Raw genomic sequence first — 27,723 nt, 5'->3', positions numbered from 1 at the left:
AAATGATCAACTAACTTTTCCCTTCCCAGAAATGACAAATACAAATGCTTTAAAATTAGAATGCAGGAGGGTTTCTGAAGAGCTGTGCGTCGCTGTGGCTTCGTGCTTTATGTGAAACCTCACATTGCATGTGTTGGGTCGGTGAAAGCAATATATGTCTGTTTACAACACACGGTCTCCTAAGGAGCTCTTCCGTTACCCTTTGTATTAAAAAGAAAAGATGGAATTCCGTCTAAATGAACACACGCATGTATGTGTGTATATATATGCACACACACACACACACATGTATACATACATATGCACACACATGTATACATACATATGCACACACATGTATACATACATATGCACACACATGTATACATACATGTGCACACACACACGTATACATACATATGCACACACACACACACATGTATACATACATATGCACACACATGTATACATACATATGCACACACATGTATACATACATATGCACACACACGTATACATACATGTGCACACACACACGTATACATACATATGCACACACACACACACATGTATACATACATATGCACACACACATGTATACATACATATGCACACACACACATGTATACATACATATGCACACACATGTATACATACATATGCACACACACACATGTATACATACATATGCACACACACATGTATACATACATATGCACACACACACATGTATACATACATATGCACACACATGTATACATACATATGCACACACACACATGTATACATACATATGCACACACACATGTATACATACATATGCACACACACACATGTATACATACATATGCACACACACACATGTATACATACATATGCACACACATGTATACATACATATGCACACACACACATGTATACATACATATGCACACACACACGTATACATACATATGCACACACACACACACATGTATACATACATATGCACACACACATGTATACATACATATGCACACACACACGTATACATACATATGCACACACACACGTATACATACATATGCACACACACATGTATACATACATATGCACACACACACATGTATACATACATATGCACACACACATGTATACATACATATGCACACACACATGTATACATACATATGCACACACACACATGTATACATACATATGCACACACACACACATGTATACATACATATGCACACACACACATGTATACATACATATGCACACACACACATGTATACATACATATGCACACACACACACATGTATACATACATATGCACACACACACACATGTATACATACATATGCACACGCACACATGTATACATACATATGCACACACACATGTATACATACATATGCACACACACACATGTATACATACATATGCACACACACACACATGTATACATACATATGCACACGCACACATGTATACATACATATGCACACACACATGTATACATACATATGCACACACACACACATGTATACATACATATGCACACACACATGTATACATACATATGCACACACACACACGTATACATACATATGCACACACATGTATACATACATATGCACACACACATGTATACATACATGTGCACACACACACATGTATACATACATATGCACACACACACACATGTATACATACATATGCACACGCACACATGTATACATACATATGCACACACACATGTATACATACATATGCACACACACACACATGTATACATACATATGCACACACACATGTATACATACATATGCACACACACACACGTATACATACATATGCACACACACGTATACATACATATGCACACACATGTATACATACATATGCACACACACATGTATACATACATATGCACACACACACGTATACATACATATGCACACACATGTATACATACATATGCACACACACACATGTATACATACATATGCACACACACACATGTATACATACATATGCACACACACACATGTATACATACATATGCACACACACACATGTATACATACATATGCACACACACACATGTATACATACATATGCACACACACACATGTATACATACATATGCACACACACACATGTATACATACATATGCACACACACATGTATACATACATATGCACACACACACACGTATACATACATATGCACACACATGCTATAGATGTGACTTGTGTGTATTTATATGACATTATGAAATTTGATTTTGCTGGCGTAAACATTTTTACATTAAAAACATCCACCACAATCACATTCTATTCATTTATTTCATAAATAAATTGATATGCAATTAAAATGTTTTACCTTATATTGTAGTTAAAGTTGAGGGGATGAAGATAAAATAAGGGCTTTTTACTGTTTGAATAAATAGGGTATGCAATTACTACCTCCCATAGCTTTCCAGCTTTAGCATAGTTTCAAATGGGAAGGTCTGAAAAATAATCTGGTCACTCCTGAATTAGCTATAAATTTTTCTGATGAGTAAAGGTAGAAAGGAAATAGAAATAATTTTGTTCTTCCTGTTTAAGAATAGCTTTTCTGAGGAAAGGAAGCTCATATATATCTCTTCAGCAAAATTTTATTAATTACATTTTCTTCAGCAGGTAAAGACAGGAAATCATGGTCTATTGATCAGCACAGCCTACCTTCCTCTTGTGTTTCTGAGAAAAGAAGTATGAATAAAGTGGGGATTTTAATAGTACATGTGAAGCGTTCTGTGTTCAGATAAAAGTTAATTCAACACTTTTGTGCAAGTTAATTCAATTTGTTAGGTCAGTAATGTACTGTGGATAGAATTTGCTTTCAGCCTAATGAGGCTGAATTATATTCTTAGTTTAAAAATTACTTTGAAGATTTTTAATAAAAACATAACTTTTTATTGTGTTATGCTATCCGTAAAGAATGAAAAGGCAAACTCACAGGATACTGTGTTTCTGTGCTTGTGAGAAGAATCTTGAAAACATGGAGAGAGCACAATTACTTAAATGTGGGAAAGGACTGCCAAGAAAAGCTCCATGTCTGTATCCTGCCTTCCTACTGTGTCACACCAGTAGCCACGTCCTATGTCAATCTTAAAAATTGTAAGGTAGGAGTGGTGGTGATAGGGATCAGTTCATGTAATTAGCTACATGTTCCATATAATTAGGAGGTTAGCAAACAAGATATAATAAAGAGATGCAAATGTTTTAAAGGGCAGAGTGAAAGAAGAGAGTCAGAGGTGATAAAAATGTGAAGAAGTATAGTTGGCAGAACTTAACTTTGCTTGAATATAGTATATTATCCACATACATTTACCAAAGAGATGCAAACCCACAGAGACAAAGACATTTGGTAAAAGGATAGGAGAAGAGTTTCCCACTAGTGTTTGGGAGGATGGAAGGTGAATGGAGGATTGGAGCAAGTGGCCGTCTCAGAACCTGCAGGAAAGTGAGTCGGTGTGCCCCCACGACCCCTGAGAGCCTCAGCACTTGAAGGCTGTGAGGAAGCTACTCCCTCCCTCCACAGCCCTCCCAGGACGTCAGAGGATTGTTACCTACAGAACCTGAATGGTCTCAGAGAACAGAACTCCAGAAACTGCCACGTGGGCTCTTCTGATGAAAAGCTGCCTTGCTGCCTCATTACCTAACAAGCCCCCCCATTTTCACAGAGCTTCTAGTCAGGATTTTCACGCCATGCTCTTAGTGAGGTATCAACAGCCAAGGATCACTGGACATTTGAAGAAAGACTCAAAGAAGAAAGAGATCAAAGCAAAGAGAATAAAAAAATCGGAAAGAAACAAAGGTCACGAGAGGGACAAAAGGAAAATTATAAAAATGATATATTAACCTCAGAAAGATAATGGAAGATATTCCATGTATTTATTTAGTTCTTAGTTAGTGTTTAGTACATGCCAGGCACTTTTCTACTAAATTTTTAATGGCAACTTCCTCAATCCTCATAGCAAGCACTTTGAGGTGGGCGCTTCTATCATGTCCGTTTTATAGAAAGGCTAAGTAACTCGCCGAGGACGTCCTAGTAAATGGCAGAGCCAGGATTTGAACCCCGCTAGTCTGCTTAAAGTCCACCCTCTTACCCACTGCATCTTACTGCCTTTCCAAGAATTAAGAACAGAATATTCTTCAAGGCCCACTTCTCTTTAGTTAGTTTCAATGACATATTATTATTAAAATACACCCCTGAAATGAAAGCTAAGACCTCAAAAATAGTCTATATCTATCCAACCCCCCATCTTATCCTCCTGATTTCCTCCAACCAAGTAAATCATTATACTAAGTGCTATGTTCCTCATTCCTATATTTTATTTTTTAAACTGTGTATGTGTTTTTTTTTTTAAAAAAGAGCATAATGCTATCAGTAATTATTATTATTATTTTTTAAAGATTTTATTTTTTTCCTTTTTCTCCCCAAAGCCCCCCCGGTACATAGTTGTGTATTCTTCGTTGTGGGTTCTTCTAGTTGTGGCATGTGGGACGCTGCCTCAGCGTGGTCTGATGAGCAGTGCCATGCCCGCGCCCAGGATTGGAACTAACGAAACACTGGGCCGCCTGCAGCGGAGCGCGCGAACTTAACCACTCGGCCACGGGGCCAGCCCCACTATCAGTAATTATTTTTAGAACTCTTCTTTTCATTTAATATTATATTTCCAAGATTCATCCATATTGTTGCATGTCAACTGATTTCATTAATTTTTATTGCTATATTTTTTATAAAGACAAGGGCTGGCCCCATGGCCGAGTGGTTAAGTTTGCACGCTCCACTTCGGCGGCCCGGGGTTTCGCTGGTTGGATCCTGGGCGTGGACATGGCATGGCTCATCAGGCCGTGTTGAGGCGGCATCCCACATGCCACAACTAGAAGGACCCACAGCTAAAATATACAACTACGTACTAGGGGGATTTGGGGAGAAAAAGCAGGGGAAAAAAAAAGATTGGCAACAGGCGTTAGCTCAGGTGCCAATCTTAAAAAAAAAAGACAATGTTATGAAAAGGGAACAATGAGAAAGAACTGCAAAATAAAATATTATAGTTAAATAAAATAAAATATTTATTAGAATAATTGGTAGAAAAAGTAATGGAATTTCCTAGAAAGTAAAAAAAAAAACCCAAAACCAAAAAGTGAAAAAAAAAAGTGGAAAACAGCGAAATATGATACAATAAGAGCACCAATCCAGGATGTCTAACATTGGACTAAACAGATTTCTAGAAAGAGAGAGCAGAGAAGGATAGATGAAGAATTTATCAAAGAAACACAGATGTGAGGTTGTGTGTTTTCAGTTTGAGAGAGCCATGGAGAGAGCAGCACAGGGAATGAAAAAATAACCCATATCAAGACACAAAATAGGACATTTTAGACATCCCAAGAATAAAGGGAAAAATATGTATATAGAGAGAAAGAAGTCCATACGCAATAAACTAGAAATCACAATGACATTAGACTTCTCAACAACTCTGGAAGCTAGGAAATAATGGAGAGGTCTTCCAAATTCTAAGGAAAAAATGAGGTTAGGATTCTACTTCAAGTAAAAATAGCATTCAAATGTGAATAATCCACAAGGACCTAGAACATTTCCATTAGGGAGGCATGTTTCTGGAAATGAGATTAGACAAAAAAGATGATGTGAGACTCAATTCAGAGAGGATCCAAACGAACAGAAGATTGAGGAGAAGTTCCATTTCAGCCTCAGCACTGCATACTTAGAGAATAACCAAACCACACTGGAACAAGGAAAAAATAAATCTGAAATGTTTGAGCATTTGAAATTACAAGTATGGTATGTGAACTTGAATATTCAAAACAAGTCAATTGATAGATTTGTTGGGGGGCATTTATTTGGGATATATTAACAAAACATAGGGGACCAACCATGAAAAAGGAATGCGATTATGAACGCCAAAGATGACAACAAAAGAAATATAAAGCTCTAAACACAATTTGACTTATTTGTGAACACTATTTACAAAATAATAATGACTAATGATTTAACTAAATAATTATAAGAGCATTGGGGAGTAAAAAGAGTACAGAGTCCTCAAGGATAAAACCAGGAATCAATAGATAATGTCTAATACATAAATCAAAAATGTACAGGCCTATCATGTAGAAAAGTGACTCTAACCAATGAGAAAAATGGTTTTAATACTGGAAGGATCAGAAAAAGAATTGAAATAGGAAGTCTGGGAGTAGAAAGGAATGTGATAGGGAGCTTCTGTTTTTTAATATTTTAGGGTAAGCGTTTTAATTTTTACAAAACTTAAAATCACACTTAGAAGTGTAGAAGGGAAAAGTATTACAAGAATGTGAGGATTATGACCATAATTTGGATGTGACATGGACAAGCAAAAACTGGTGAAATTAAGAGTCAAAGGTTAAGAGAAAAATAAATACTTTTTAGAAACATAAATTGGGGAGCTATCGCTCCAGATCAAGGAGGAAATAGAATATGTTTGTTGCAGTAACTTCACAGATAATATCAGTTCATAGATGGATACTTTATCGAAAGCCATCATCAGGGAAATATAGAACCTAGGGAATTTCATAAAGTTTGGACAAGTCTAATCTGTGCTCATACCATGATTTTTATAAGCATGGAATTAGAGAAAATGGTTATTAAAGACAGCACTGAGGGGCTCTTGACTCTTCTTAGAGTCACAACAAGGTAGCTTGGGTTGGAGAAGGGAAAGGAAGTGGTAGCAGGTTTGTCCCTGTGGTGCTGAGTCTTAATGAAAGAAGAGGGTCCTAGATTGGTTTCAAATTTTTATATACACGTAATTGAAACATTCTGTTCAACTGGTAGCTCAGCATTATCCTCTCCCCAGCCCCTACCATTCCTGACCCTAACCCCCAAATAAATCACTCCCACTTTATGCCAGGTGTTTAGGTATGCCAAGGCATAACTGTGATATAGAGCAATGTTTATGAGCTGAGGTTTTGGGTTAAATCCTGACTCCACCACTTACTAGCTGTGCAAACTGGACACATTATGTAACCTTACCTGGAAATTGAGGCTGATAACATTAGTACCAGCTCCTGGAGATTTTTAAGGATTACATGGGAAATATGTATGAAGCACACAGCATAATGCCAGGCATATAATAAGCACTCAAAAGTGCTAGCCATTATTACTTTTATTAACTTTGAGAATAAGATTATTTCATGAACATTGTAACTTTTAATCACTAATAGATGAAATTTTATTTTTTCATTACTTATTGTGGCAACCACTTAGTATGCATTTATAATTTACTGAAATAATCTGAATAATTTGCATTTATTTGAGCTTAATCTGCTCCCCTAATTGTTTTAGTCTCCGTTGAACTGGTACTCCTCATTTTTTGTTTACTAAGTCTTCTCTTACAGTGTTTCAAACATCTTGCCATCCATAGACGTGATCTGAGAAGTCCTTTGTCTCTTTCAAGACTGTTTCTTCCTGTATGATTCTTTAGGTTCACCATCCATCTTAGACCACTGGTCCTTTTTATTTATTTATATTCTTTATTTCTTCTACAACTAAGATAACAAGATAATATGATGAATATCTCTTTAGAAATTTAAAATAAGAAATAATGTTGCAAGGGCCAAGCTTTCTCCCAAGAGGCTTCCCAAGATATTTAGGGCCTGACCGGCAACTGTCCTCTCTCAGGAGCCTAGTATTTTGAGCCTTTTTTGGGACACACTCTGATTAACTACCATGGCAATATTAATTTATAGTGAGAAATAGCAATTTCAGGGTTATACTTGATATCCATATGAACAATGCCTTCTCCTCCTGGAGACAGACATACCTAAACCATCAAGTCATCATTAGAAGGTTACTCTTAGAGTTTAAAATCAAAACAAATTACTTAGACAAATTTGTTGTTTTCTGAAATCCAGCTAAAATTGCTAATACATCCATCTCCACATAATGGATTATCTTGTCAGGAGAATTAAAATCTCAGACCTCACTGAAGCATCTCTTTCTTGAACCCAGCAGCTTGAGTGGATACTATCAACATTTGCCTCTGTTACTCTCCCATACATTCTTAAGTGGTTTTGGCATCACCCCCCACTGTTAGTGAATGTATGAGAACTCTGCAATGAAGCTCTAGCAAGGCACCATGTTACAAGGGGAAATTAATAGGTGAAATATTAATTTCTTATATAGACTTGATAAGGGTTCTTGGAAGAAAATTAATCCTTGTGATAGATATGCTTAATTTCAGGCCTTGTTGGGAAAAACGAACCTCAATAACTCCCATCTTCTTTACACCCCGTTAATAGGGTCAGAATTTTCTCTTCTCTCAATCTTCTCCTCAAAACTTGAGCTTGTCATTCCCTAAACAAGGTCACTGGGGAAAGCAGAAAAGAAACTGTAAGGCTTTTCAATTAGGAGGACATTAGAAGGGATTTTAAGAGCTTGGGGAAGGGGGTGGGTCCCTTACAGAAAAGGCTTAGTAAATAGGAACTCCAGAATCAGAGAATGGGTAACTGACTCCAGAGAGCTAGGATATGTAAGAGATTGACAGGGAAGCGATCATTCCCCCATAGTCTTCCCCACCTCCCGAATCCCCACATCCCAGGCCTGGGGGAATATCCATCCCACCATTTCTCTGTAAACCCCAAGTCTAAAGAAGGAGGTGTTTTATCCATCATGTGGTAAGAATAAGCTAGATATCTAGAGGAGGGTACAACACCTGATATGTTGTATATGGCTATATGGCTTTGAAACTACCCTCTGAATTATTGAGTAAAGAACTGCATAGTACTTCATCAGATCCCAGTGTGTATTTGCTTCAAGATATCCTGAGTAGGGTTAGGATTTTCATTATAGTGTAGAATCTCCACTTACAGCAAGCCACAAGCAGGCAAGAACATAACACACCCACTGGACTTCTTCCTATAAATTTCCCTTCCCCATTCTGTAGAGAAAAGTCTGTTCTGAGGTGCCAGAAAGAAGAGAGCTACTATCAAAGTTAAGCTGCTTTTATGATTGACTCCTTCTTCTCTTTATCATATGTGACTAAATTCTGTAGGTCTGAATGGGGTACAATCCATTCTTTCTCTGTAAGATAATTATTCTGTTTTACATTAAATGTTAATTTCACAGTTGTGTTCCATGATAACAGTCTTACTTCCCTTATTTTTCAAGTTCTTGGAAGGTGTCTTTCTGTCATCCTCCTCCAACAATGCATTTGAGGCATAGTCAGGAGTATTTTAGGTTATAGTTACTAAAATACTCTTGGTCATGTTTGCCCCGATACACAGAGGCATAAGATCTACTGTGACTATGTCCACATGTTGGAGAAGGTGTAAATATCAAGGCAGTGTGGGGATCGCAGTTCCATTTTTAAAGATTCGGCTAAAAACCCTTCATCTGCTGAACAAATGTATCTTAAAATAAAGTACAGGCTAGGATTAATCCAAACATCACTATCTAATTTTATTCTTCAATTGATGGCAGGAAGCAAATGGATATAGATGGAGGTCATCGGGCAATCAAGATGTCAGAATCAAAGACATCGGACAGCATTTTCTCTTATCTATACTTTATTGATACCTAGGATTTGAATTTGAAAATTCATGTTTTAGCAATCCACCAATAAATATTTGTTGGACTGCTCAAACAACTCTGTTATAGCTCACTTTACCTTCTCATACAGTACATTGCAATAGCTGTCATTTGAGTGCAATTTCTTTAAAATTTTGACTCACCCTCTATGACGCAGAAATAGTGACCGCCACAGAGTCCCAAACTTGTTTCCCCCTGCCTGGGTTATAAGACCTTTAAGGTAGTGTGTGAAAAAAAGGCCCTGAGACTTCCCTTTTGCAATTTCCCTGTTTCAGAACATGTCTTAAGCAACGTGTGGCTTAGTGGTTTAATCGTGATAGGGTGTTAGGTGTGCTCAATACTGACTGTCTACCTCATTCCTCTTCTGTCTACTTTACTTTCAAATTTGTTGAATCACTCATTAAATATTTTGATGACCCCAGAATTCTATAAAATAGTAGATAATTGATAAAAAACATTTGCTACCTTGTCATCTGAGATTTTTTGTGGATCAAGGGCTTTAACATAGATTGTAATGAGACCTCAAATGTCATATCTGTCTTTTAATCTCCAGAAACATTTTTCTTGAGTAGAAGAGAAGATTGGACTATTGCTTCTCCCACCTGTAATTCTGAAGGAAAAGATTCCAGTTTTATTTACATTTTTAATATTTCTTATAGTGTTAATGATGGTTAAATGCCTAGAGATCATAAATTGAGATTTTATACAAATTGCTTGAGTGGACCACTTTTTAAAACTGCATCTAGTCCAGCTATGATCACCATGAGTGTGAGTGTTCTTTATTCTTTAATTATCATTATAGAAATATAATCTATAGCAAACACCATCCCAAACATAACTATTTGAAATCTCATTCTTCTTTAAGATAAACAAACATTCCTTGACATAAAACATTATTTGAATGATAAATCATTAGTAAGTACGTTCTTTACTGGTATTTTCTTTTATTCTCACCACAACCCTATCGTGTAGTAAGTGCAAGTATTATCATTCCCATGTTATTGATTGAACTCCACAATTGAATTAAATTTCTACTCACAAATGAAGAAATGGGGGCCACAGAGGATGCAAATGTTTCAGTTAAGAAATATAGTTTTTCATGACTTTCAATTTCTGAAGAAATGAAACAAAAATTTGCTCAGGCCACTGCCTTGACCAAAACACAAACAGAAAGTTTGAAAGAAAGCGTACTTCTAGGGAATTATCCACCCTCAGAGTCCACAGGTTTTTCACTGTTATTCTCTGTGTCATTATTTTAAAAATACCACCCTGATAATTCCTAAAAATATAATTCTTCTTTTAATATCTAGTAGAAGAAGCATATTAACCATAATCTTGACAAGTGTATTCCTCCAATTCTATTATAGAACATAAAGAATTTTTTTAGCTAGTCAAGAGACTTGATTATTGTCAAACAGCACATCGTAGACACTCAATTTAATATTTGTTAAATGAATTAGCGAAATTCAAACACACTAGAACTGGGCCTCAAGGAGGAGAGGCTTAGAGGTATGAGGGAAGACAGTGAAATAGAGGCACTTGATTTGTTACCTAGAGATGCTGCTCATCAAGAATGTGGGACCACTGCTTTTCAACCAGGGGTTTTATAAACAGAAATCTAGGTTGATTTCCTTAACAAGCCTCTTCTAATAGAACCAAAGTTTTAGACATTCCACAAGTCTCCCTTCGGTAAATCCCTAATTAACAAAAACCTTGAATTTCTTGCTTTTACTTTCTGGTATCTTGGTTTTGATATTAGAATACAAATGTTAAACCCTTTAGTTTGATGAGGAAAGTCTTTCTAAGCCGTAATAGCTTATTCCAGGCCTATTAAATAGAGACTCTGGATGCTTCATTTGAAGGAACCATTCATCCATTGGCTCCTCCCTGGAATAGCAATTATCAGTATATGGCAATGTAGTTTGTAGCAGAAAGACATTTGGTTAATTGAGATAAATGAGACATTTGGTTCTGTTTAATTGATTTCCATATTAATCAGGGCTTTACCACATAGTAATCGGTTAAAAAAATTAACAATATGCATAATCATTTGCTTCTGGAGTTGTATTCCCATTTATATTTATATGAATTCCATCTGTACTCTATGTTTTGAGTATATGGATACATACTTTAAATAGGATTAGTATTATATAAAGTCTAGTTTAGTTCATCTTCTAACAAAGTTTACTTAGAAATATAAAATTGCCTACCCTGAGTATTCATTCTTTGAATACTAAAAAGCCCATATCTAGAGTTATATTTCATTTCTTGGCTCAGATTTTTTCTTCCCTCTACCCTTAGAATATGTTATAGATTTTTCTTTTTATATAAACTAAAAACAAATGAGTTTTATTCTGAAATCCTTACAGCCCTTATGAGAACTTCAGGCATGTTGAAGTGTGGGTTTTAGGAATCTACCTCATAGACTCGAGCAGGGACAGAGTGTGAAAGAGTTAACAAAGAATTACTGTAAAAAAACAAAACTTCACCCGTGTTCATGTGAAGTCATATCCTGACCAAAGGAGGAAGTAGCAGGTCACTGGGCTCAAACTTATCTGCAGCTGTGCATCATAGACGGCACACTGCTGTCTTCAGTTGTTTCTGGAACAACAGAAAGTACACTCACTTGGAATAATCGAATTCAAAATGCTGAAGAGAAAACCATCGAATGCTTCAGAGAAGGAGAAACATCAAAAACCAAAGGTGAGGCACTTTCATACAGAAACAAAACCAAACCATTTAACAGAATGCACACACACACACACACACACACATTGTTTTTATCTGTCAGTCATAAATCAATTCAACCATAAGGTTACATGCCTCATGGCAAATACAGAAAAAATTGAATTGCAAAGTTAGATGTTAAATAATACTTGACAATTATTGTCCTTGTAATTTCATCTAATAGTGCATATTTGATCATTTACATCTGTAACTGAACTTTACAACTCAACTTCATGGAAATCAATTTGGTGGTCTCTGTCTGAAAGGTTGATATTATGAAATCTTCTTGCGTATTTTTAATGACTATAAAGTTGTTGATGTCTTTTTAACAATCTACTGAATGCATTTTATATATTAAGTGCTCAGCTCTTCATAACACATTTAATTATGAGAAGGTTGTAAACAGAGATGTTTTGGTTAAATATTTGATCTTTTGCATTTTTGCCTATTAAAATATGATAGGTTGTTATAGGAATTATTTTTCCTACTCTCTTTTTTGAACTAACACCATTATTAGGGAGAGGATTGGGTTGTATTTTGGAAAGCATCAAAACTTCATAAGTTGATAGATTTGCCAAATTGGTTTTATTTGGAATGTTGTTCTATTCTTTGTCTTGACAATAATTGCCATTTAAAAAATGTCGGTAGGGCATGAGATGGCAAAGTTTACATTCTATTGTAGAACTCTAAATTAGGTATTAGTTTCATTAATAACATAAAGGAAAGTATCTATGAAATACTAATGTCAAAGAAGTTCTCTAGTACTTGTATAACTTGAGTTTCTTGAGTAAATAACATTTTTAATCTGTTTGTGAATAGACAATAAGCTGTGTTCAGGTGTCTTTTCAAAGGACTGACTTATTATCTGTTGTTGGTCTTTATTTGCTTGGCACCCATTCTGAGAGAAAGGAGTTGGGAGTTGATTGTGAACTTTTGAATTGATGTAGCATTGAAAAATAATCAATATTTTTAAACTCATTGTACGTTACCATGCAACCTCTCTAAAGGAAACTTAAAAATAAATGATTTCTAATCTTTGGAAACTAAGAATAAATTATTTTCAATATTAATTCTTTCTGATAGAAAGATCTGATAAAGAATAGACAAGCATCGATAGTTAAAAATACAGCTAGTTAACATGTCATGATTTCTGTCTTTTCTCTTAATATAATAAAGATTCAAGCTAACATTTCCCAAAGAGTACAAAAAAGTTTCTAAAAGTATCATTTACCTAAGATTAATTTCATATAAAGTTTACTTGATTAAATGCAACCAATACTGAGTTGACAATAGTAAGTTTTAGGGAGGTCACAAAAGTTTATATGAAGCAATGGTTTCCTCCAAGTATTTAAAATCTAAAGTTAAAATATCTCGTAAGGACCACGTTATATAGTGTTACTATCATATTTATGTCATTAAACTATTTCCAAAATAGTACTTTAGTCTATCATCATCATTTGACTTAGTTGCAGGAACTATTGTAATACAAGTGGAGTATTGTTCATCTTATTGACTTCCTTATTCATGAAAAGAAAAATATATTTGATAAAATATACATCTGGGAACAAAATATATCACAGAAAATAGTCACATTGGAACCATATTAACTTTTGTTGTGAATGAATTCCCATTTTCTTTAGATAGATGGTTTCATTCTACAGGAATTTAAAGAGATATATGAGTACATATGTACAAGTGTGTTTTTCATACATTCCAGATCAACTAAATCTTTTCTTTTTAATGTGAGGTGATTTTTTTCCAATTACAGTCATGCATCACTTAACAATGGGTATATGTTCTGAAAAAAGCCTCCTTAGGTTGTTGCATCATTGTGTGAACATCATAGAGTGTACTTACACAAACCTAGATGGAATAGCCTACTACATACCTAGGCTATCTGGTACTAAACTTACGAGGCCACCTCATATATGTGGTCCATCACTGACCAAAACGCCATTATTTGGTGCATGACTGTCTTATAATTATGTGTTAGAAACAACGTCTCTTTAATTCACATGTATTTTACTGGGTAATTTTCTTTATATATTTTATGGAAAAAGAGCAGAATCCATAAGAGACACCAGAGATGGATGCCATGATGATCCCTACAAACAGATGGCTGGTAGAATGAGGAGTGCAAATCTCTTCATCTACTGGAAGGAAACACAGGGTCTGGGTCTTTCCTTCAAATAACTCATAAATAGGACCAATAGTATTCAGACTTATTATAAGAAATTCATATTGTAGGTTAAGAGAGAGAGACCAGAGATATTCCCTAAGGGAGACTGGAAAAGCCTTGGAGAATTATTACAAAAGAAAGCCACTACGTATAATGGCATGTTAACAAATTCCAACAGGTTTTTGTCTCAGAACTCTCTATGGTATATAGGTAAATTCCAAATAAAGAAAGAAATTTGATGAATAGTGGTTAAGTATTCTACATTTAGATTAGTGAGTCAAAAATAGCCTTGCTTAACATCCATGCAGGGTACTGTGCTTTCCTTCTTGAGTTTTGTTTTGACTGTCTCATCACTAGTGCCCACTACTGATAGTGATTTAAAAAAATTTTAAGCATATCCAGGATTCAGATTTGGTAAGATACGATCTCAATACAACTCTGTAAATGCTTAAATTGTAGAACATTATTTTCCTTGACTGTCTTTCCAACTAAAATGTTTTATTTCAGTTTTCTATATTTACTGTGAGTTTATTACATACCAGTTGCTGTGTTCAGAGCTTTTTGTACACTAATTTATTTAATATTTGTAACAACTCTATGAGAGGATCATTCTTATTCAGCCTCATAGATAAGAAGGCGTGGAGCTTATTAACTTGAGCAAAGACACATAGTTAGATGAAATATAGTTAGACACATAGTGCGATGTGAAATATGTATCAATTTCCAGAACTTCTGTTCCTAATTATTATGCCGCTATTATAAGCATAGGGACTGTAGGTATTATTTCTATGTGTGTCTTAATTATTAGCTAAAGTTTAAGGAAACCAAGGAGAACATATCTTTATGAGCCTCTGAAAGTCGAAAAGGAATTTAGAGATCCTCCATTCCTGTCTGATTAAACGTAAGAATTCCACCTACAAATTCCCTCCAGGTGTCCACTCATGTGTCAACACTTACAATTGTGAAACAATAGCAAGAATAACTTTCTTAATATTCAAATGTTCAAACTGTCAAAAAATATCATGACCTAATATTAAGGTAAGTATAACCACATTTCTCCCTCCTGCACCTAGCATAACACCTTCAGTGTAGTAGGTTCTTAACATTTGTAAAGTGAGTGAAGGTTCTTGAGTCTATTATAGGCAGCCTGGCTCAAACGTGGATACTCACTAGTGCTATGTACTTTCATTATTCTTGGAGCAAGTCTGTTTGTGTGTACATAAGAAAGTTTGTATGTATGTGTGTAAATAAGACTGTAATTCATTTTGAAGTTTTATTTTAAGAAGAACTCCAATATAGCAAACGTGTAAGAATTCCTAGAGAGGCCTCTTGTTTTCTAACAGTAGATGTTTGTTCCAGGTCAGGGAATATGGTAGAAACGTCGAAAATATAAAAGGAATAGACCCCACAAATGAAACTCTGCAACTGTAATTGGAACAACTTGGCCTTTATTTGGTTGGCATTAACGATCTGTGTTAATAAATTTTAACTGAGGTTTTTCTTTGTGTAAAGGAGATTCAAATACCACTGCTATTTTAAAGGGAAATGTTGGAATAATGGCAGTTCTGGAAATGGCTTTTTTTTTTTTTTACCATTTTTTAAAATCTAAAGTGCATACTAAATGAGACACCATTAGTGTCACAGATGCTAATTTTCACTAGCAATGACTGAAGTGGCATTCTTTCCCATTTGCATTTGATCCTAGCAATGATGAGAGGTGATGAGTTGATTATGAGCTGTTTTCACTGCACTGCCCGCTGTGCAAATTTATGCTCCTAGACAAGGATGACACATAGTTGTGGCATTAAAGAGCTTTCCTCATTGCTTTTCCTATCAAGACTGTTAAGATATATTTTAACTCTTATCTAACCAGGTATAAGAAAAGAGAAGTGTTTACATGCACTGGTGTTTCCTTTAGGCCAGGCACTTGCACAACGGTCTTATGGCATTATTTTTTCCCCAATTTATAGGAAAGAAAACAGTCCTCTACATGTGAAATATTTTACCCAAGGTATCATAGCTGGTAAAAAAAAAAAAAAAATTGGTTTGGGATTCTATGGGCCAGCTTTTCCTCTTCTAAACCTGTGAGTTTCCCCTCTACTTCTTTTTCTTCTTCATCTGGGGTACAATTTTCAGATTTTAATTTAGGTGAATTCAGTTGAATGTCTTGACTTTTCAAACAAAGTGATCTCAAAGGTATGTGATATACAATGTAGGCAATATTTTAACTTCATTTTTCCCGTTTAAAAAATGGTGCGTGTAAATACATGTTTATTTTTACTTTTGGCTATTACTCCCCTCATCGCTGAAAAAAATCTCTCAAAAGGCTCTCTTCAGTTATGTATTTAGTTAGTATTGATGTCATGTTTGTTTTCCAAGACATATTTACAGTAAATTATAATGCAAACCTAAAACGAAATAAGACAAGGCAGGAGAAAATGGAGTATAGATCATAATAAAAGGTATCACAGGGCCACCAAGCTCGAGTTGAATGTAGGTCTAAGTTCTTGCTACTACTCAGTGTGGTCCTACAGACTAGCAGCATTGGGATTCCAAAAGTTTGATTGAAATGCAGATTCTTTGGCCTACCCAAGGCCTATTAAATCAGCATATACATTGCAACAAAATATCCTGGAGTTCTGTGGATGCTTTAAATTTGGAAATGATGTTCATGTTGATGGTTCTCAACCTAGGTTGCACATTTGAATCACTGAAGAGCTGTAAGACATGCTTATGATGGGGTTCCATCTTCAAATATTCTGATTTACCCTATAGAGAATGTGCCTGAGCATCAAGAACTTTTTAATGTTTCACAATCTGGAGACATCTTTTTCTACTAATCTTTTCAAAAGACTTAGAAATTAATTCATTCATCCATTCATCCATTCGTTCATTCTTCAAAACAACAAATGTCTACTGAATGCTTACTATGAACAGCATAGACCATATGCTGGGAATACAGAGCTAAATAAAATGAAGATCTCTGCCTTCATAGGACTTACGTTTACTGGGGATGACAGACAATAAACAAGATTAATGTGTTAAATATATAGTGTTCTGGGCAATGATAAGTGCTAATGAAATACAAGTGACCACAGAAGACTTGGTGAGAATGGGACATTTGAAAAAACACCTGCAGGAAATGAAGGAGCTGGCCAAAAGATTGTCTGACAAAATCATATTCCAGGCAAAGGGAAGAGCAAGCCAAAAGCCCTGAGGTGGGAGTGTCCTGGTGTGTTTGAGAAGCAGTGGAGCAGAGTACTCAAAGAGAAGAGCCATCCCAAAGAGCCAGATCATAGAGGGCCTTCTAAGTCATTTTAATGATTTGGCTAGTATGGAAAGATTTTGAGAAGAGAATAGGAGGCTCTGACTTACATTTTAGTGGGCTTATTGTGTCTTTTGTGTTTCAAACACATTGACGGGAATTAGAGAGTAAGTAGATGAGACCCATTAGGAGGCTGTTATAGAAACTAGGCAGGAGATGATGGTAGCTCAAACAAGGGAAGTGGCAGGATGGATGTTGAGAGGATGTTGAAGTTGGAATCTATTTGTACATATTGTATACATTTGAATATGTGTAGGAAACTTACCACATGCTCTCTGAAGATGGTACACAGAAAGGCTGCCACTGCCCTGCACTGTTCTTGCTTAGAACTGGTGCCCACATTCCTCTTCTCACAGTCACCAGAAATTCACCCCAAAATTGATGTGCCACTTCCCAAAGTTTTCTGCCTGTTTCTTCCAAATACAATTTTCTGTTGGATTTAATTTTCATTTCTAGGGCATCTAAAATCAAAAGAGAAGAGCTAATAATTTGCTCATTTCACCAGTTTAATTGTTTAAAAAGAGTTAAATAATTTCAGTCTTGAAAATTTTTCTCCAAACAAAGCACTAATTCATTTTAGCTTTCCCATTTTACAGACTACGAATCTGTAATCAAGTTTCATTGTAAGCAAGAAGCAAAAGCTTTGGGGCCAAATAGTTTGGCTATACTGGAAAAAAGAAAAGAACATGTCCCCAGACAATATATAGAAAGTTCAGGAAGCAAATGGTTGAGAGAAATGATGGAAGTGTGGACTCCCCTTTGGAAATTTGGATATTATATCCCATAGGAAATGTATAAAGTCACTACCTTGACTACCAGTGCACTGGATTTGTTAAAAATCCATTTAATGAGACACTTATCTCTTGAATCTTTCGTTGCCTTGCTTTGGAGATAAATGGCTTCATTATCCCTGCAGATTGTGTTTTTTTAATGATGGAATTAAGTCCATACTCTACATGTCTAAGTTTCCAAATTTAGCATTACCAAACTGATCCATTTCTCTTCCTTTCTAGTGTTAAGGATTTAGGTGAACTTTTAGAAACAAGACATTCATAATTAGCTCCTCAATAGAGAACAAAAATGTCCTCCATTAAGAATTGATTAATACGAATGGAAGAAGGTTTTAAACTGTCTCTAGTGGTAAACGGAGTGATTCTTCTATAGATAGAGCCATTTGTCAACACAGCTGGCTGTGTCCCCTCTCTCCCCTCATATGAAGAGCTTTGGAAGTTTTCACCTAGTCTTTATTAGTTTTCTAGGGCTGCCATAACAAAACACTACGGGCTGGGTGGCTTAAAGAACAGAAATATATTTTCTCACTGTTTTGGAGCTTGTAAGTCTAAGATCAAGGTTCTGGCAAGGTTATTTCCTCCAAGGGCCGTGAGGGAAGGCTCTGTTCCAGGCTTCTCTCCTTGGCTTGCAGATGGCCACCACTTGCTGCCTCTTCACTTGGTTGTCCCTCTGTACATGAGCACTCCTGGTGTCTCTCTTCAGTATATTCAAATCTCATCTTTGAGAGGCTCTGAGCACTCCCATGCTTCCCTGTCTGTACTTCCCATAGCCTAGAATGCTTTTGCCCACTTTTTTCCAACTCATAAATGCATATCTATCTTTTAATACCTTGGTGGACTCTCATTCCCCCAAGAAAGCCTGCAGCAGTTAGCCCAAGGCAGTGTATGAGAGGGCATTCTGACAGAGCAGTAGGGATCACGAACTAAAGTCTTACAGATGTTGGTTTGAGGTCCTATTTTGATATTTCCTAACCAGGGGATGTGGAACATTTTATTAAAGCTCTTTTGAGTTTCAGTGCGCTTAAGAAGGCGGTGTGATAAAGCACGTCACATCAGATTGATGTGAGAATTAAGTTGATTACCATATGTAAACTTCCTAGCACATAGTACGTCGATTAACAATCTCTCCCTCCTTTCTATGTTGATAGTACTCGTTCCACACCTCTATGTTTCTTTTACAATAGTTTATTCCAATATGTCCTCCCAACTAGAGTTATCATCAAGAACAGGGGATGTATCTTATTTGTATCCCTACAATTTTTGTTGGGGAACAAGGAGGATTGAACTCTCTGATGTTCAGACTCCATGTGCTTTCTACTATACTTTGGCTACCACCAAAAACACTTGTAATATGGAACATAGTTGTGATTTCTCAATATATGTCCAATAAGTGTGAAATGACTAATGGGTAATATTAGTCATCTAAAGAAGTAATCTACTCCAAGACACAGGTTGTAAATGGGTCACAGATGAAGATCTAGGCAACACCCACATAAAACAAAGTAACTATTCTTAGAATCAGAGGGTAATGAAACAAAATAATAATTGAAAATTGTAATGTAATCTGTCTGAATTTTTTAAAAAAGCATTTGCAAAGGGAGCCTAGAATGGAGTGGGAGGGTAGAAATTTGCCACTGTGTCTGCAGAACAATCCAGATTAACTGAAGTAAATATTGCATTTGGCTCAGCAGACTTGCTCACTTAGGTGAAGTATGTACCTAAGGCTATTATAACTTCGTGTCTCTAGCCCTTAATACCACCTAATTCACTTTACTGCAATTCTACCATACTAATCAAACAAACTGCCAACAATGATTTTGTGTCCCAGGTAGTATTTCCTCGACGGGAGAGAATTCTTTGATCAGTCAACAAGAATATGCATTCTTCTTGGCAGTTGAATTTCTCATACCTAATCAATACTTGGTATTGCCATTTTTGGTACCTTCTCAGTTTAGTTTAGGAGTCAGTCCCTTCTGAGGTTGCTTATTTCTGCAAGCTTGAAAAATGAAGTTCCCCTACCTGTCAAGGTGAGGGCCTGACATTGAACATGGAGACCCGGCCAAGGGATTGGCTTCCTAGAAGGACTGGCCTGAGTTGCCAGCTGGCCCCACCTTTTCTCTACATATGTAAAATAAAGACAACTAAATAATCAAATTTCTTTTCTATATTTTTAATTAATAATTTAAATTCCTGGAATAAGATTCAAGGCAGATTTACCTTGCATCGAATTCTATTTTACAATACATAGTGATATGACATTAGTCTGGATATTTGGTTAAAATTTTTCCTGAATATTTCACATGGTTATGACTGCACAACTTTGATTTTTTAATAAAGTAAGAGTAATAAATAAGTGATTCAATATATAAGCTTTGTAATGCTTATGGGTACATATTCCTTACATTCTTAGTTATTATACAACCATCATCCTTTCTAAATTGGGCCATCTACAAATTTCGTATTACATTCTGAATATCTCACTGTAATTATTTATCAATTTTAAAGCAGCCATTACCAATTAAACAAATGTTTGTAATTTTAAAAATAAAATTCTTTCAAAGATAAATGTTCTACAATTATCAGACATTATACTGTAGGTTTAGGAATGGTCGTAAACTGAGTTCATTTCTACACACTATTACATTCCAACACCAATATGAACCCTCAATAGATTTAAATATTCATATGCCAAATTCAAATTAGCTGGAAAGAAAATAGATGGAATTGACAACGAGGAAGTTATTGAATCCAAAGCTCTCCTCCAAATATCCTAGCATGAACTTACTACTATTTTTTCCCACCTATTCTTTCCCTGTTTGGGATTACACACCGTATATTTACCCCACATAAACATGTCTGTTCTTACTAAGAAAAAAACGTTTAAATTCCTAAGCATAGTGGCAGCGGGTGCTGCCTGAGATGGGAATGTTTATAAGCTTTATGATATTAACTGCAGCACTCAACCTCAGGTGGCATAAAGCATGCAAAAAAGAACTTTCTGTCAGTTTTATTATTTCTAAAAAGGTTCCCCTTGAAGCAGAAGAGTGACCTTGCTCTGCTGAGCTGACATATGCCACTGGATTAATGGTCGAGCTCTGCTGGAGGGAAGCTCACGGAAACATTACAACTCCAGAAGCTGGGCTGGCGGTGACCATTAATCAGGGGGACCAAAATCATGCATCAAACACACTCATTTAAAAGTAGTAAAAATGACTTTAAAAAAAAGCTTTTTGAGAATTAGCTTATTGTTTGTCATTACTTGTGTTCAAGGAGATCTCTGCATGACTAAAATATCCCTTGGGGAGACCTTTAGAAAGGTTATTATGTACCCAGAGGCCGAGAGAACACGGAGGACATTTAAGACTAATGGAGGTAACGGGGAGTTTTTGTTCCAGCAAATTTGATGGGAAAGTTTATTAAATGGATTCTATTTTCCCAACTTAATTTTCACTCCTTTATTTAACCATGACTTCAAAGCAATGAGTATTGTGGATGTTTTTCTATGTGATGATTTATTTTATTTTTAAAGCAAGAGTAACTGGATTTAACGGTATAAACATTTGACTGGCAAACTTGTTCGGAAATTTTTCAGGAATCTAAAGTTTGAGTCAACATATTTAACTATTAAATATATTTAAACTTTTTTAACAGGCTTAAAAGTACTATACATTCTTCTGCCATGTGTTAGCTAATGAAAAATTTTCAAGACTTGTTCTCTGTCTGATTACTGAAAAGGAAAAACAGTTTAAATGTAAGCTCCAGAAAGAGAATGTTCAGTTTAATTTGGCTGATAAGTTACTCTTGCTTTTTAAAGTTTCCTTTTTTAATGAATAGACATAACTTCTCTTTTATATCTTTAACAGTTTATCTTTTAGATTCATTATACTATACATAATACACAATATAATTTCATTAGTAGGTAGAACAAAGTGTACAATCAAGCCTTTCTTAAGAAAACTGGAATATTTGATACTTAAGATTATGGTCGATGTAGTAAGGCCTGTTGTGATTAGTACTTCAAAGTTATTCTTCTCCTAAGTAACTGTTGCCTTTTCTTACCATGATATTCAATATTATCTTCTTTTGTTAGCCATATCCTGCACAAGAGAATTATTTATTTGTTTTTGAAGTTTAGTTATAGTATTAAAATAGTTGATAGTCATATGACCACAATTAAAATATTATTATAAGTAGAAGTAGCAGTTATAAGTAGAAAAAATCTAATATGTAGACAATAGAAAGTTAATTTCTAAATTTATGGGAGGATAATACATATTTCCTGTAACTGGAAATTTTAATCATCCGTCTTTGGTACTGCATTTGCTCTACCAAGGTACCTGGAAAACAACATCAGTAATGGCAATTTGCTCAGGGAAATTACTTATCTTAGAGTGGGGATAGTAAATGCATGAAATGTGTTACCTGTAATTCCTCGTTCCTCTCCCCACCATCTTCCCTGAAATACACACTATCTTCTGTAACTGTGATGGACATGATTAATCATGACCTCTTTAACCATAAGCCTGAAAGTGGCTTCAGAACCCTTCCCAACACGGGTCTCCATGGAGGTCTCAACAAACTATCCATGCTGGTGCAAGAACTGAAAACTTCTTGCCAATTTTGGTTTTGAGAGACAGTCTATCCAAACAATGGAAAATCCTAGTGAAATATTCTTGTGCCAAATATACAACAATTTTCTAGTACTGAAAATGATTACATTCACTGGAAACAATCTTTTTTTCCTCTCCCCTAAGGAGTTCAGGAGATAATTATGTTAGACACATTTTTGTCATCTAGTACTCCTTTTAATATACAGGGTGTGGTTCATCACCTTTTTGTTACCTTATCCTCACTTTAGCAGTCACCATCTTTTGATTCGGCAATTTCTAAAGAGTCCCTCAGTCAATAACTACACACTCTCTTAGAGTAAATAACTTCTGAAGATGATTAAGCAAATTCAAATTGTATTGATTTCAGCTAATTTCACTTCCAAAATCTATGATCATTTTAATGCACCTTTCTTTAGACTGACGTTAAATAATACAGGTATAGAAATATGCACACAAAATGCCTTTCATGTACTAAGTAGTCAGTATAAATAAGTATTTGTAAATGGATGAATATACATTTCCAAGTTAATATCTATTATATAGTTTATTAATGTCATTTATTTTGTGTATAAACATAATCTGCTTTTAGGAACTGCTTCTATATTTGTGTACCATTCATTTGAATATGGCTATATTTAGCTCTAATTGATTGAAGTTACCTCGTTGACGGCATCAATAGAGTGTAAATTCCTCCAGGATAGATTCTTGTCTTATTCATGTGCACAGTCCTGACCCCAAGTACAAAGTTTAGCCATAGAAGCCACTTTGTATATTTATATTGAATTGCCTAATGGAAAACCTTATGGTCTTTAATTAAACATCAGCAAATCATTTTCCTTGGCTATAATGTGGTTAAGTTATAATTTGTTTTTGTGTAGCTGTGAAATGTATGGTTTTCAACACTTCACTTGAAGAGTAATGTACGATTTGTCATCTGCTGTGGCTTTCCCAAGCCTCACAAGTGTAGGCTTTTTCTCCATAGGGCCTACAGCACTTACGATCAGAGCAATCAATGTGCGCTAAAATGGTGAGGCGTCAGCAAGTGGTCTCATAGAGAAGGTGGGACTTGATCCTGCCCTTGAAGAATTGGCTAGATTTTCGTAGGACGAAGAAAAGAGGAAGTGCGTTCCTTGAGAGAAAAACAGCGTGAGCAGCAGCTTAGAGACATAAGTGAGTGTGTCCATACCAGCCAGCAAGAAGTGTCAGAAGTTCTGCTTAACCTGATTGACTAGCATTGCTTGATAGCATGCGGAATCGTGAATGTGCAATATGCTAAGTTTGGGCTTTATTTTGTTAACTAAGGATGAGCTAGTTAAACTCTCTGAACCTCAGTTTTCCTCATTTGTAAACTGGAGAAATCAATACCTCACGCATAGAGAGGTTGTATTTACATAGTGAAATTAAAGATCAATCACTTGGCATGGAGCAAGGCCTCAGTAACCGTCACAACCATGTGGAGCAAAGCTTTACGTTTTAAGAAGAAGAAATGATGAGAACTGGTACTTTCAGGAAATTAGTCCAGTGGTGTGATGTTAGATGATTGGAGAGGAAAGAGTTTGGAGACTAAGGAGCTGAAAGTTATTGCATTGGCTCGGGAATGGCGTTATAAACACATATTTGAGTAGCAGGAGTGAAAATAAATGCGTACCACAGAGATTTGGAAAAAGATTTGAGCAGATGTAGAGGCCGAAAGAAAGTGTACGTAGTACATTATGTTTTGCATTGTGTGTCCAAACTCCCCAAAGAAAGCAGTGAGCAAATATAGGTTTTCAACAGTGCATGTGGAGGGTTCAGAAGGCAGGCTCAAAACAGATCCTCAGGTCAACAGGCCATAAACAGAGAGAGCCTTGTGTTGGCACAGCTGCCTTCCAACCTGAAGGCAGGCAGAGAAGCCACTATGGGCTAGAGCAGCTATAAAAGTGGATTTCCTGGAGAAATTCTCGAAGATTTCAAAGAAGTAGTGTATATGAGACAGTCCTGTGATCAAGAGCGACTATTTAGTGTATTTGTTTCTGGGTTTAATAGTTAGAGAGAAAGAAAGAGAGAAGGCAGAGAAATCGTGCGCTACAACAAGAATATAGGAGTGAGTGAGCCATGCAGAAGTCTACAGTAGGGAAGACAAGAAGCTGAGCGGTTCAAAGGAGCCTGATCATGGTCACATTTCCCAAAGCTTTTCATTTCCATTTTATTCTATAGAGTTTTGTAAGAATTGGTGATATCAAGTGACTGAATTTTCACACAATGTGCTTTCTACCTGAAAAAAAAGATATTTAAGACATATCCGTATTATTTATTTTAAGAACTCCTTTCAACCAAAGTAGAATATCTTAATTTCTATTCAATTCCTAAAAGTACAGCATGACTTAGAGTCTAGGGATGCAGTGTAAATCATGATATAGGGTAATAAATCACGGAGAGGTGCAATTGAAAGTTTTAAATGTTTGAGTCTTTTTTACTCATAAAACTTGTTTTTGTTACATTAAATAGGCTGATATAAATAACCACTTTTACAGGTTATGGATCATTCTGCATTGATTTTTTTAGTTCTAGTTTCTTTCCTTTTGGTAATTTGCTTTGAGGCAGTTTCAATTTGCAGAAAACATCTCTAGTGGCACGTCAACTTCTGAAAGTACAGCTTTAGCATGGAAATTTTGACACCACTTTAAAACACTCTGGTGGAGTCAGAATCTGCACTTCCTTTAGATATTTTGCCGTTGATAGAAAAGATACTGAACCAGAGATCAACTAGACTAACTTTTGTTCTGAGTCCAGATGTATATTAAAGATATTTAGAGCATTGACATGTATTTGAGCATTGGGTTGCCTTTACCCAAGGTTAAATGTCAGTGTTGAAGGCCATGTTTCACAGCTCTGATTGTCTTTTAGCCTTCAGTCCCTTGACACCCCACACAACCATCTCCCATTGGCACCCCATGATAGTGTAATTATTTAACACTGAGGCAATTCTAACAGATTATTTTAAGTGAGTTAAATTTGTTTCAAACTCTTCAAAAGATCTCAGCACCTGAGTTAGTTAGAACAATTAAATCCTCGAATGCCTTTGGACAAAGGCTGACAAGCTTATCTAGATTTAGCATACTATTATTGTAGAATATTCATATAAGCGCATGCTGAAACAGAATTCTGATATTCAGGAGCATGTTACTAACCAACGCTGTCTGTGCAGTATTTAGATGATGTGAGAACTCATTGGCAAAGGGTGTATAATTTTTAATTTGCCAGTATATTTCAAAATACTGCGGATGTCTGACTCACATATGCAAATCTTTTCTTTGAACTAGACTGTGAAACTTTTCCACCAGTGCTTACCCAAATATTAAGTCATGCTGGAGATAAGATTTTTCTTTAAGACCCCAAAAGTTGGTGGGTGGCTAAGAAATAAAAATAAGGGTCAAGTTCTTTTGGTTTTGGTCAAAAGGTTGATTCACATTTCCCAAAAGAGACTCTAACTCTCCTTCATCTTGATAAATTTAGGCTGGTCATTGTTCTAAGAAACCTATTCGATTCCATTCTTCCTATCGAGGTAACTTTCCACACTTTCCAACCTGCTCTGATAGCAAGTTTCTTTGCAAATAGAAGACAGGAGCAAAACTTTGTAATGGAATGGTATAGTGGAGAGTACATCAGTATGGTGAATTGAAAAAAAGAAATTTCTTTTTGCAAGTCCTGGTTCCTATAACAGTTTCCTCATTGGGAAGGACTCGATGATTTCTAAGAACCCTGCCAGCTTTATATGGTGAAATGACATTCTTTAATAATTAGAACTGTTATACAAATCTAGAGAAGAAATGTAACAAAAACATGAATCCTCTTAAGTTCTTTTATATTATTCATTGCATTGTGTAGTAAGGACAGACGTACACACGTGTTCGAACACCCCAAATGATGCCTGTTCAGCTCTGTTTTTGTGGAAGCCAAGATGATGTGGAAGAAGGTAATCTGCATCCTGTAATTACAGGTAGTCTTCAATAGGCAATCCAATAACATACATTTATGTCAGAAAGTTAGTTTTACTAAAATAAATTTAGAACACAAAACTTTATTTTCTCCTTAAATGTGTCTGCACTTCCAAACAACTACGGCCTAATCCATATTAATGACATGTTTACAAATTGTTTCCGTAGAAAGTTATATGACCACTAACTCTTTTTTTTTAAAGACTATTTTTTCAGAGCAGTTTTTATTTCACAGCAAAATTGAAAGGAAGGTACAGAGTTTTCCCATATACCTTCCTGCCCCTACATATTATTAACTCTTTGTAAGTTACTTTTTAGCTATTATGTAGGTACTTTTTTTTAACGCGACATTTTCTTATGGGAAATTTCAAGCATATGTAAAAGTAGCTACCATATATATCCCCATATATATCCGTCACCTAGCTGATCATTAGCTAATGGCCAGTCATGTTTCCTCTTTATCCCATACACTTGCTGCCCCTCCTAGATTGTTTTGAATTGCAAATAAAAAATAACAGTAC

At 35.7% G+C, this 27,723-nt stretch overlaps 1 protein-coding gene across 4 annotated transcripts in view; it reads left to right on the top strand.

Moving 5' to 3' along the window:
* Positions 1–27,723, top strand: part of SAMSN1 (SAM domain, SH3 domain and nuclear localization signals 1) — a 133,145-nt gene that overhangs the window by 72,899 nt on the left and 32,523 nt on the right. Inside the window, exon 1 of one of the 4 annotated variants that reach the window (XM_070488710.1) lies at positions 12,111–12,296. The exons of the other annotated variants lie outside the window; for them this stretch is intronic. Within the exon in view, the coding sequence (XP_070344811.1) occupies positions 12,240–12,296 (57 nt within the window). The 5' untranslated portion in view covers positions 12,111–12,239. Of the gene's footprint in view, positions 1–12,110; positions 12,297–27,723 lie in introns of those variants that run through there. 4 annotated transcript variants of the gene reach the window in all.

Source organism: Equus asinus, chromosome 18 (genome assembly GCF_041296235.1).
Source record: "Equus asinus isolate D_3611 breed Donkey chromosome 18, EquAss-T2T_v2, whole genome shotgun sequence".
In the NCBI taxonomy this organism is placed as follows: Eukaryota; Metazoa; Chordata; class Mammalia; order Perissodactyla; family Equidae; genus Equus; species Equus asinus.
This window is presented reverse-complemented; position numbering and strand designations above follow the sequence as displayed.